Below are 12943 nucleotides of genomic sequence, written 5' to 3' on the forward strand. Positions count from 1 at the left end.
TCTGGAGAGTACGACAAATTCATTCCTAATATGCAATGGGTGTATAGGGGATCACATTACCAAAAATAGCAGACATGATTTGGAAAAGGATTTCATTATGAGGACTTGGCACGAAAACTTTACAGGATCTGGTTTTATCTTAGCTAATCAAACTATGGCTGACTTTGACAACTCTAGCGTAGTAAAAGGAAAAATTGGTTTCGTAAAAAAATGTCTTAATTTTATAGATGGAGAATGTAATATCTCATCCATGTCTTCTGGGTTACAAACATGTTTTCAGGAATGTCCTAAACACTGCATTCCATTATCATCTAAAGTCCCAATGGAGTGTGTGAGCTACCAATCAAATTTTTATCACTACTTTGAATGGAGAAATATTTTGTGTGACAATGTTTCCTTTCATGAACTTTATTCTTCTTTTGTGTATTCATTGAATATTATTGCGTCAGATATTAAGCATTTTCTTCTAGACAGAAGGATCATTGTTAATCTCCAATATTTACAAATTCGTGACAGTTCTATTGAAACTCTTCTAATTGTCCAAGCAACTAAACCTTCCAAGCAATTACAATCGCTACAATTAATAAACTGCTCGCTAAAGTACGCACAGATGACTTATACAACAAGCAAATTTAACAGTAAATTAGAGATTTCTGATTTGAAAGGTAGGAGATTTATAAGTGGTTTAGATGCAAATTTATCTTTTTATGATATTTATTGCGACATGAATTTACACACATCTGAAGATATCAAAATAAAAATTTTTGAAATATTTCTCAATAAAATGTTTGAAAATGACTTCGAATTGGCTTTATCAAATTATGATTTTTTAAAGTATGTATTTATTTCAAGACATCTTAAAATATCTGTAGCTATTCGGCATTCAAGTCCGATAGAACTACAGGAAATAATTTCAAACGACAAGGAAAGTTTTTTTCCAGATGAAATGGAAATTATATTTGATTTAAATTATTTTACGAAGCAAAATTGTTCCTTAACAAAAATAAGTCAATTTCAAATTCAACTGGATATCGTAAAATTTATAGACCTTTCTTCTAATGTAATAACAATCATAGGAAAGGAAGATTTCAAAGCAGCTGTGTATTTAGCAATCCTTATTCTGCAGAACAATCGTATTCAAGACATTGAGAACAACGCTTTTAAAGACTTAAAGTCGCTTTTTTCTCTTAATTTATCAGATAATGTTATAAGTAATGTCAAAAAACACTTCTTCATATCTTTAACTAACCTTCATTTTTTATACTTAAACAACAATAAGATTGAACATATCCATGGAAAGGCTTTCTGGAATTTAAAAAAATTGTTTAGTTTGGATCTATCTAATAATAGAATAAAACATTTTGGAGAAGGACTGTTTTTAAACATGGAAAACTTAGAGAATTTGTTCTTACACAATAATGATATAATGTCTATCAAAGGAATGTTCCTTGGCCTTTTCAACCTCAAGTTTCTCAAAGTGGATGTCTTCTCTTTATGTTGTGCCAAACCACGTAGCATCTATGAAGTGGAGTGCGTTGCCCCTCAGAATACAATATCTTCTTGTGAGCAGTTAATCAGTGTTCCTGTTCTAAGTGTTGTTATCTGGTATATGGCATTTCTGGCTACTTTTGGAAATATCGTTGCTCTCATAAGTAACTTAACTACATTTAAAGATAAAGCATCCATTGAATACTTGATTTTGTCATTTAATCTGAGTATTGCTGATTTGTTCATGGGGATATATCTATATGTCATAGCTATTGTAAATCTTATGTATACTGGTGTATATGGGTTTGAGGACTATAAATGGCGGCACAGTAGTGTTTGTACTTTTGCAGGGATATTAGCTACAATGTCAAGTGAAGCGTCAGCTCTTTTTGTGTTGCTTATCACTATCGACAGATTGATAGCAATCAAACATCCTTTTTATCCAAACAAACGAAGATGGGTCATCATGTTATCTGTATTCTCATGGGCTCTTTCTATTTCTATATCTTTATTTCCTATTTTGGCTATGGAGTTGTTAATCTTTAAAGATTTTTATGCCCAGTCTCCTATATGTGTAAGTTTACCTTTATCTGTCCACAGACAAAGTGGTTGGCAATATTCCATGATCATTTTTATTGGGTTGAATTTCATTATTTTCGTTGGTATCAGCATTGGACAATTTCTGATTATCTTGGAAGTAAATAAATCTGGAAGGAAGAGCCAAGCCTCAAACCGTCGCCGAAGGGAAATTGCACTAGCCAAGTCTGTTGTTGCCGTAGTGATCACTGATCTTCTGTGTTGGGTACCGGTGGGAATTATCGGTAAGTTTGTGTTGTGTACCTGTGGAGATTATCGGTAAGTTTGTGTTGTGTATCTGTAGAGATTATCGGTAAGTTTGTGTTGGGTACCTGTGGAGATTATCGGTAAGTTTGTGTTGGGTACCTATGGAGATTATCGGTAAGTTTGTGTTGGGTACATGTGGAGATTATCGGTAAGTTTGTGTTGGGTACCTATGGAGATTATCGGTAAGTTTGTGTTGGGTACCAGTGGAGATTATCGGTAATTTGTGTTGTGTACCTGTGGGAATTATCGGTAAGTTTGTGTTGTGTACCTGTGGAGATTATCGGAAAGTTTGTGTTGGTATCTGTGGGAATTATCGGTAAGATTGTATTGTGTACCTGTGGAGATTATCGGTAAGTTTGTGTTGGATACCTGTGGGAATTATCGGTTAGATTGTGTTGGGTACCTGTGGGAATTATCGATAAGTTTGTGTTTGGTACCTGTGGGAATTATCGGTAAGTTTATGTTAGGTATCCTTGGGAATTATTGTTAAGGCCAGCATTTTTTTATTTTTAGGTTTACAAACCCGCCGCTCAAGTTTTTGAATTTTCAGAAAAAAAATAAAATTGAGAAAATCAGATTTTATTCTTTCCAATGTCAAATTTGAGTCGGGATCGAGATTTCAAATTTACGAACTCGTACTTCCGGTTTTAAAATGCATGATGGCGGGTAACGAAGGTAGATTTGTCAAATCCATAACAGCACTAAACCTTGGTTTAATGTAAATATTTATCGACAGGAGTGCCATTCAAAACGTTTCATTCATTCAGAGAACAAATAAAGTGCTGACGACTTTGTTGCAGAATGACATGTTGGTGAGATAATGTATCCGTATTCAAAAGTATCTGTCATCTGTCTGTAAATTATTTTCCTCCCACAGATTAAAATCTGCCCATGGTAGCTATTGTCAGAGACATTGTTTAAGTTTTCTGTTATAGCTTTCAGTCTTAGCATCATTCTTCAGAAAAGGGTCGCTTATGCATCAGATGTAATGAATAAAACTATGGGAGAGATTAAGTCCATTTGATTTGAGGAAGAAATAAACAATAATTTTGCCCAAAGAAACAAAATGTTTCAACTATTCAAAAACAACTATATACAAAATTACAAATATAGACAGGCATGTAGTATCGTTTGTGGCAGCCAGATAAATTATTTTACACTAATTCAAATTGAAAAAAATTCCATCCTACTCCCCAATACTCCCTGTCTGTTTTAAGAAAGGAATTATTATTTTAGGTCTCAAGTATATTAAGAACAATTTCAACACATTCACCTAATACATATTAAAAATATGAAGATACATATATATTGAAAGAGTTTTTAAAAAACTGTTTTTGTTTTTTTTTATCTGTATTTTGTCCAACATCACAAGATTTATCATTTATATCACTGTCTCCAACTGTTAGAAGATGAAATAAACAATTAAGGGTTCTTTTTTCCCCTTGTAACCCTTATGTGTCCAGTGGCAAGGAGCCTGTTAGGAGAGCATAAAAAAAGAAGCAAAAATTAATTTAGAAAAGTCGATAATGTATCCAAAAAAAATTTTATTTTTTTTATTTCCTCCTCCTACCGGACTTTTTCATTCTGATGTTCGTAAACCTAAAAATAAAAAAATGCTGGCCTAAGTTCTTGTTGGAAACCTTTGGGAATTATCAGTAAGTTTGTGCTTGTAACATGTAGACATTGTCGGTAAGTATGTTCTAAATACCTCTGGGAATTATAGGAAAGTTTGTGTTGGATACCTTTGAGGATTATTGGTAAATCTGTGTTAGGTACCTGTGGGAATTATCGGTAAGTCAGTGCAAAATAACTGTAGGAATAATTGTTACTTATTGGAATTACTGATGGATTTGTATAGAATACCTGTAGGTAACTGGTGGATTCGAAATTAGTGTTACTCAAAAATATCTTCAATGACCTTTAGTTCCTTTGGTTTTTAATGTATAGAGAGACTTTCCTGGGTATGACTGATTTTCTTGTCGTAATTCTGGCTTAATCTCGAGAAGAGATATTATATCTGATGCTTTGTCAAGTATATTCTTTAGAAAAATCCTACCGAGGTAAATTATGTAATGCCATCACTATTCCTGTTTTATGTCTGTTTTTTAAATTAATAATTTTAAGAAAAAAGACTCAGTATGAATGATTTCTTAAACTCAATAATGTTATTTAGTTTTGCTGATAAACCGAAAAGTCAGAATGATAGAGGATAGGGAAACTGAATATAGATTTATATTGTTTTAAAGGCCAGATGACTTTTTCCTAAAAAATAAATAACTTTACCCAAGAATGTGTTACTAATTTAAATTTAGGTACTTAAATAAGTTTCCTCACACACACACACACACACACACACACACACACACACACACACCCTCACACACACACACAAAAAGGATATCATACCAGGAATTTGGTCAAGATACCTCAGGGTGATACTTCTTATATATCCCATAAAGGTTATCATCGGAATGGCTCATATCACAATTTTTATGTACTTTTACTTATATTTGAAAAAAAATTAAAACAATTTAGAAATCACAAGAGAATGAGAAATATGAATATTTTTTAATACAATACAATGAGATACAAAAGAAATATTTGAGGAACGTGTTATCGGACCTTAAGAATCCTTATTCGAAACAGATGATAAAGAGTACGAGACACATACACGTAATGTGAACCTGAAATAAAAAAAATAAGATTTTAAAAAGATTGTTCATGCATCTTTGCCAAAAAAAAATATTAATAATATTAACAAATCTAGGCATGTTGACATTTTCTGGTATAGACATTTCAAGGCATGCTGACGTGTTTTATGGTATTGAAATTTCTAGGTATGTTGACATTTTATGATATTAACATTTCTAGGCATGCTGACATTTTATGATATTGACATTTCTAGGTATGTTGGAATTTTATGGTATTGAAATTTCTAGGCATGCTGACGTTTTATTGTATTGACGTTTCAAGGTATGTTGACATTTTATGATATTAATATGTCTAGGTATTGCGACATTTTATGATATTGACATTTCTAGGTATGTTGACATTTTATTGTATTGACATTTCTAGGCATGCTGACATTTTATGATATTGATATATCTAGGTAACTATGTTGACATTTGATAGCATTGACATTTCTAGGCATGCTAACGTTTTATGACATAGACCTTGTAAGGAATGTTGACATTTTATGGTATTGATATTTCTAGGTATTGACATTTCTAGGTATGTTGACATTTCTGGGTATGTTGTCATTTCTAGGTATGCTAACGTTTTATGGTATTGACATTTCATTGGAAGTCTACGCCTGGATCATAGTGCTTGTTTTACCGGTGAATTCTGCTCTTAACCCAATACTTTATACTCTGTCGGCCATCATACGAGACAGGGGGCGGAGGAAGGTAAATACATGTATGCCTAAAACAAACTTTTAGTGAATGGTTTTAATTATTTATGCTCATATATACGGAATAAACTAAATTGGATAAGTAAAATTAACTGAAAATTGGTAAATTATCATATTGATATTGTCTCATGTTAAATTTATTCATAGGAATGCTGTATTAAAAATTCCGCTTATTCTTTAGGCGTATTTATTTGAATATATAACGAAGTCGGTTAATCGATCTCAAAAATCTTACAATTTGTGAACTGTGTGAATACAGAATCCCGGAAATCCATTAGGTGGTAAGATGTATCTAGTAGTGTAAACATCTCCTTTTGACCTGTCATATCCGCCATAAGCCCTGTGCATTGATGAAGTAGACAAACCACTATCAAATTTAGTATCAAAACAATAACCTCAATTGGTATGAATAACAATGAGTGGTAATTTCATGTGAACATTAAGTTTAAGATAGATATTTAGATTTAGAATTAAAACTTATTTGTTTTGTTCTTTTAAAAAATACATGTACATTTGAGTTGTAATAATGAGAATGACTAACAAAGACGATATTTTTGCAGAACCTTGTCAATTGAAACATACATGTATTTTGTATCAAAGCTGTTGTTTTTTTTAGGTATTTGAAAGCAATATGCAAAGGGAAAATAAAATGCTTATCAACGAAAATGATCGTCTCAAACGGCTATTGAAATCTTCAAAGGTATTTTACATATATAAGGCTAACAAAAGTTGTTTTTTTTCAAAAATTTTACAGACTCTTTAACTAATTATGTTTTTTTTTTAATTTCTTAAGATATGTATGTCAAACGCTCTTTTAACATTCGGGATACAGTGTCATGATTTTTTTTAAAGTGAAACATACAATTATTTGAATGTCTTCAATCAGTTTATCATTGTTAGGTTTCACAAAAGACAAAGCACGTCATGCATAAATTATCCAACGTTTCCAGCCAGAGTTTATATCCCTGGTTTACCAAACAAATTTGTCAGTGATTCCATATACTTACATTACTTTATATATGTAATAAAATTGTAAATATAAATTTAAAAGTTATCTAGGCCTTTCATTTTTACTTCATTAGTCCCCGTCCACTGTCATTAGACGCAAACACAGCCGCACAAGATTGACATGTGTACAGTGCAGGAAAATTATTTTTTTTTCGATACAGTATGATAATCGATGTTGATTTTTATGCTTAGTTTCCTGATTTAATGCAAGTAATCCTTATCCTGATGCTGTTTTATAATTAGGTCAATGCTACAGAAAGTAGCATCATGCTACCGGAAGTAGGTAATTGAATTTAAGCATCGCCATTGAAAGCAATAATTAAAGTGCCTTTTATAAAAATTTAATCATAATATTTCACTAAATGTGATAATTATTCGGATAATTTAAGAGAAGTTTTCTTTCCCTGTAAAAATAATTGATTTTTCTAATGCTAATAGGATGATGCTGATTTTAAGTAGGTCAATGCTGCTTTATCGTTTGCTTGCTTATGCTGGTAATGCTGTTTTTTACATGCTGATCCTGATGCTAGCTGGATGCTGATGCTACTAATGCTCATAAGTGATGCTGATTTATATAATTAAATTAGTTCACTGTACTTTGTAAGACTCCTGAACATTCACCTGTCGAAATTAACATTCTGGTTGAATTATCAAGAAATTATCTCACTTAAATTTCATAATTATCACGTAGATAGTAAAGATGAATGGAAATATTCTAGTTTAAGAATAAGTAAAACAAACTCAATAATTACACATCCCATTTGACATAGTGCAGTGATGATTTATAATACTTCGATGCGTAGTAATTTGATATTGTAAATCTTACAATAATATTTCACATGAAGATTAAAATAATAAGCATAATATTTACTCACCCAAAATATGCAGGGAGCAATAACGAACAAATGACATTTAGGGCTGGAGAAGTCTGTTTTTAATAGTGTGAAATATTTGCTGTATAATTATTAACTTTGCTTAAACTCTGTACTGATGATACTCTTTTTATTGCAGTATTGACAGAAAAGGACAATAAAGGAACTTAATGAAGACTCCCAATATTGGCAGGATTTGTTCTCAAGAAAAAAAAAACTGTTTTTGGTTCTAAGACGATTGTTGCATTTTTTTATTTTTAAGAAAATAAAACACAATCCAACTATCTAGAATTTTAGTTTTTTTCCCTGATTCATTGCATAAAAAACAACAAACACATACCCATTGGCAAGGAAATCCCAAAGATATGTTGATATAACAATGATATTAAAAAAATATAGATTCTTTTAAAACTGTTATATAACTAGTACTTTAATAATAATAATATTCTTTGAATTACTTGTTGATTTATTAAGATAGTTCCACATATCGTTGGGATTTGAACTCTGTTCAATCGCTGTTTTATAGTAAGAAGTTTTGATTTGTTAATATGCTTCTTTGTAGAGAATTCTTTGTGAAAATAAAGACCTTAGAATTACATCAGTCTGCATTTAACCTAATGATAGGTTGTGTTTGCTGACAAAGTCATTGTGTCGACCATAGAATAAGCCAAATGATGACTTTTAACAAGACTGTTTTATGTTTCATTAACTTATTTGTTTAGAAATCGTTCGTGCGTAAAGCATGTTTTTTGTGTATCAAATTTATGGGAGGTATAAACTCCATATACTAGAGATAATGGTATATTGCTATTACATAAATATAAGGAAAGTTGACCATAGAAAAGTTGAAGTCATAACGTGTACCATAGAAAAGTTGAAGTCATAACGTGTACCATAGAAAAGTTGAAGTCATAACGTTAATCATAAAGTTTTGTTGTTGAAGAGCAACTATTTGGTCATTATCCAGATGTGAATTAATGTATACTTGGTCTTTTTCTACAAAAAGAGTCACCATATTCCTTCTGGTTGCAAATGTCCTTCAGATTTATCCACTAAAGCTCCAGCTACAATATTATCAATGAAGGATATATATTTATAATCAGTCTTTTATTGAGATGCACTTGGATACAGAAGAATAAGGCCAAAGCCAAGTTCCCCTTGGGGGGGGGGTAAATATATCCCTGATGCTGAATCAACCCGCCTCCAGCATACCCAGAAAGTTATCTTGAACTTCTTAAACATACTCGACTCTTCTGGTCGGTAAGTTGTTTGTCCAACTTTGCTGACTGCCTCGGTAGAGCGGTCACTTTGTGAAGGTCAGGCGTTCAGAACTCGGTCTTGACTGATATCTACATGTAGCAAATGTTCATTCGCCAACCTCTCAGCACTTTGAAGTTAAAAGTTGCGAATCCTTCTGATGAGATCGTATAAGCCGATGGTAATATCTCTAAATGAGTGAAACCTTTTAGAGCAAGACGAAAGCAACATAACCATAACCAATCGATCAATCGATCAATCTAAAATTATTATCCACGGTTACTGCAGTCGGGAAGATCAAAACTTCTCAATTAATTATGATGATATTGTTTCTATCTCAATCGTCATCATTCACTTCTCAATATATTGATATTATACAACAGTCTTCTGGTAGAAGTATTAACTACAAGTACTAAGATGGTAGAAAGCACTGAATTTAAACTATGTGTATTCCCTTTTAGAAATGATGTATATACTGTAATGGTAGCAGAAAAAAGGTATGGACTTCAGACGAGTCACAAGCTTAATATAGTTATGCTTAAGTACATCTGAATGGTCACCTACCTCACATCCATGCTAATTCTCAAAGTATTTCTTTTTAAACCATCTAATGTATGCAGAGGGACGATAAATACATGTCATCATTTGAATTGTAGTAGGGATATTATTAACGATTTGAGAAACAATTACTTAGATTTGTTACTGGTTCTTCTGTATATATTGTACAAAAAAGTTCCCCTAAAAGCAAATGAGCATCCCCTTGTAAAAAACATATCTATAACTCATGAAAGCATTCGACAACGATCCTTATCCACATCACTTCACTTTCGTTTCGCACAAGACTAACTATCAGACACACAGACGCACACAAACACATTTGTATATCCTATACAACTCCTTTGTAAGGGGTAATAAAAAGCAAGAGAGAGTGTCACAAGAAAAAGATACCGGGGGTGTATAAATACTTAGATAAAAGCGATTTCCTATTTTTGAACGGTGCTCTAAAGAGCAAGAGACACTTTGGGCTAATTTGGCACTAAGAATTTTTGAAAAACCAAAACTACTCAGTTTTGGTTGCAAAACCAGTATTTATCACTTGGAGTGTTGGTGACCACGTTTCTATTAATCGTGACGTAATTTTCCTTCTAGTCAATGCAAATGTGTCATTTTCCTCATATCCTGTAAATTTCTTTGTGAATGGCCTTTGTAACTTCACAGTTGAAGTATCTTTTTTGTTTAATTTTTCGTATAGAACACAACCTCTGATCAAAAAATATTCTAAAACAAAATGAAAGATCAGTTTCTGAAGATGAAAAAAAACCATGTTTTATGTTTTGGATCGTGGTCTGTGCTCATATTTTATTTCTTTGCTGAAAGTAGTCAAATACGCATGTTTTCTGCAAATTTCAAGAACATTGCTATTTCTCAAAGCCTGTTTTCCGATATCTGAAATCTCAAAAAGAAATTTTATTATAGGAAATGAAAGTGCCAAGTGTCTTCTTCATTTGGATATATGAAATGGGAAAAGGGTGATAGTGAATAATTTGATACAAGTACAGTGCCATGTTATGCATAAAGTGAACCTAGCTCTTTTTAACACAACATGTGAAATTGTGTTTAAAAATCCTGATGGGCAGAAACTCCACACAAATCCCTTAGACAAATATCATGTATAATTTCTTAAAAGAAATACAATTTCATTTGTTTGGATCATCACGAATACAAATCTATTCTCTTGGCTTGAATAAGAAATAAATATCATCCTTTTATTTGAGTCAATTCTAAATCCCATAGATTTTTTTTATTTTTTAAAGGAATCGAGTTTACAAGACTGGCATCTATTTTGCTAGCTCGGCCAAAAAGTATGTTATATTAAATAATAAAAGCACAGTTTTAAATACAATTCCAAGATACAATAAGATGTAAATTGGTTAATTTTTAAGAATTCCGTATTAACCTGATTTTTTTTTACCAATACGTAAATATGAAAAAAATGATTTAAAAAAAAAACAAAATTGTACAAAATTATGTTTACAATCGGATTAACACTTTTGAGATAATTCGAAAAATAATGTGGGCAATTGAGGTAAAACGTTAAAATATTTTTCCTGTGGTCGATTCTTGGTAGTTAGAGGGAAAATATTGGTGTGTTATGATTTGTTTTCTGGTTGCTGTAGTAGTAGAAAAAAAGTAGTTATTGTATTTAAATTCAATCACAATTTGTAAAAGATATCAATTTGTCGGTATGTCTAAATTCATGCCACCAAAATAAAAAAAAAAATTAAAAAATCGAAACAACAAAAACCAACATGAAATGACTTCACAATGATGTTTTTTGTTTACTTCTTTTTTTTTGTCCCAAAATAAGAAATGTGATGCTTTGATATTTCATTCAATTGTGACCTATGTATTTCATTTGTGATTTGAACGCTTCATTCTCCGATTTTTAAGGTCTTCTGCCTTCAGTGGATTGTGCACCAATTACTCAAATATGGCTAGTTGTATTTCCATAAAAATTTTACGATTTATGTAGCACCAACTGAACTTTTTTAATTTATCCGTTTTGATGACGCCCTCCCGGTCCGAATATATTGTTGATTTAATGATTTTAGAAGGTCGGGTTGTCCCCAGATTTGATCATTATTAGCTCCAAACGCAAACATGAAATTTTCAGTAATTATAGACCTATGTCTGTAGATATGCCCTTTGCCTTTCAATTTCCCCTGAAACGCCGCATGTCGGCGGTCGCCATATGGTCCGAAAAAGATCGGAAATTTTAGAGATTATAACACTTTTTCAACAATATCATTTAAATGTAGATATATTGTTCAAACATGAAGAACAAAAACTGTGCAGTGTATCACGATCTTTTAATTAAAGGACACAAAGAATCAGGGACTGGTCCCTTAAATAAAGGAGACAGAGGGGCCTAAAGTTTTTCTTTGATTTTTTTAAAAAGTATTGATAACTTGTAAAACGTCATTTCTTTATTCACAATTTTAATACTTCGCGTAAATTCAATTGCAAAATACTCAAAATCAACTCCCCAAACTATAAATTTACCTTAATTTTATCATAAAGAAAGTTATTTAAATCAGAGTAAGAAGCAAAGATATAAATACCAATTTAAAATTTTGAACCATGAACTTCGTATTGAATGGTGTCCTCTTTTTATAAATTGACAAAACACAATATGAGTAGCGTTGCAATGAAGCACATGGAAGTGGTAAATTTGTTATTTGCATGGAAAGTTTTGGTGTTTCGTATCAAACGTCAATGGCTACATAACGACACTCCTATCTCTTTCGAGACGAAAAGGAAATATTCGGTTTAATGCTTTAGGATATCCCACTTTCTGCGACTAGTAACATGAGTTACACGAAAACGGAGAATTTTGAAAGGTAGAGGAGAGAATTAGAGACCCCGCTTTTGTAAAACACGTATTGCAACGAGCATAATTATTATTTTTTCGTTTATTCGGATAACCACAACAAATGTACTGGTCGAAATCGGTATTTACATGCATGTAGATTATTTTGATTGGCCACTTTATTTATACAATGAAGTGCATTGAAGTGGTAAAATTTTAGTTTGAATGGACTATTTAGAGCTATCTTCAGAACGTTTATTGTCATATCATGACACACCCATTTCTATAATAAGGAAAAATCGGTTAAATGATTCATTCGAATACCAGTAGAACATGTATTCCATAAATATAATGGCTAATTAAATTGACATTATACATAAACAACGAATAAGCACGGATTCGTCCGATACATGTGTTATGAAAACTCCAATATACATGATTAATTCCAAATTATGTACAAATTTGTTGCAATACGTGTTTTAGAGAAGCGGGGGCTCTTTACTCTCTCTTCTAAGTTTTAAAATCTGCATTTCAGTGTAACTTATGGTGCTAGTCGCAATGAGTGGGGTGTATTACGACAATTATTCTTTCTCGTATCTAAAGATATGTGTAATTATGTAACAACTGACATTCGATAAAAAACACCCAAATTTAACTTTCCATTCAAACGAAATATTTTACCACTTTAATGCG

General features: G+C 31.8%; 1 protein-coding gene across 1 annotated transcript; it reads left to right on the forward strand.

The window, feature by feature from the left end:
* Nucleotides 1–1384: 1384 nt before the first annotated feature.
* LOC134231411 (G-protein coupled receptor GRL101-like) lies at nucleotides 1385–7837 on the forward strand. The gene is made up of 4 exons (XM_062713370.1): nucleotides 1385–2309; nucleotides 5599–5738; nucleotides 6360–6443; nucleotides 7763–7837. The coding sequence occupies exons 1-4, from the start codon at nucleotides 1385–1387 to the stop codon at nucleotides 7766–7768; spliced, it is 1155 nt and encodes a 384-aa protein (XP_062569354.1). The 3' UTR covers nucleotides 7769–7837.
* Nucleotides 7838–12943: the final 5106 nt, after the last annotated feature.

The sequence above is a fragment of the Saccostrea cucullata genome, unplaced genomic scaffold, assembly GCF_032062105.1.
Source record: "Saccostrea cucullata isolate Sc308-1 unplaced genomic scaffold, CSIRO_AGI_Scuc_v1 ctg595, whole genome shotgun sequence".
NCBI classification, from domain to species: Eukaryota; Metazoa; Mollusca; class Bivalvia; order Ostreida; family Ostreidae; genus Saccostrea; species Saccostrea cuccullata.

Bases quoted from the DNA above. Each gene is read 5' to 3' on its own strand.
- LOC134231411 (XM_062713370.1), top strand. From the start codon at position 1,385: ATGGAAAACTTAGAGAATTTGTTCTTACACAATAATGATATAATGTCT. The intron at 2,310-5,598 runs GTAAGTTTGTGT...TGTCATTTCTAG, and splicing joins GGTACCGGTGGGAATTATCG to GTATGCTAACGTTTTATGGT. The intron at 5,739-6,359 runs GTAAATACATGT...TGTTTTTTTTAG, and splicing joins GAGACAGGGGGCGGAGGAAG to GTATTTGAAAGCAATATGCA.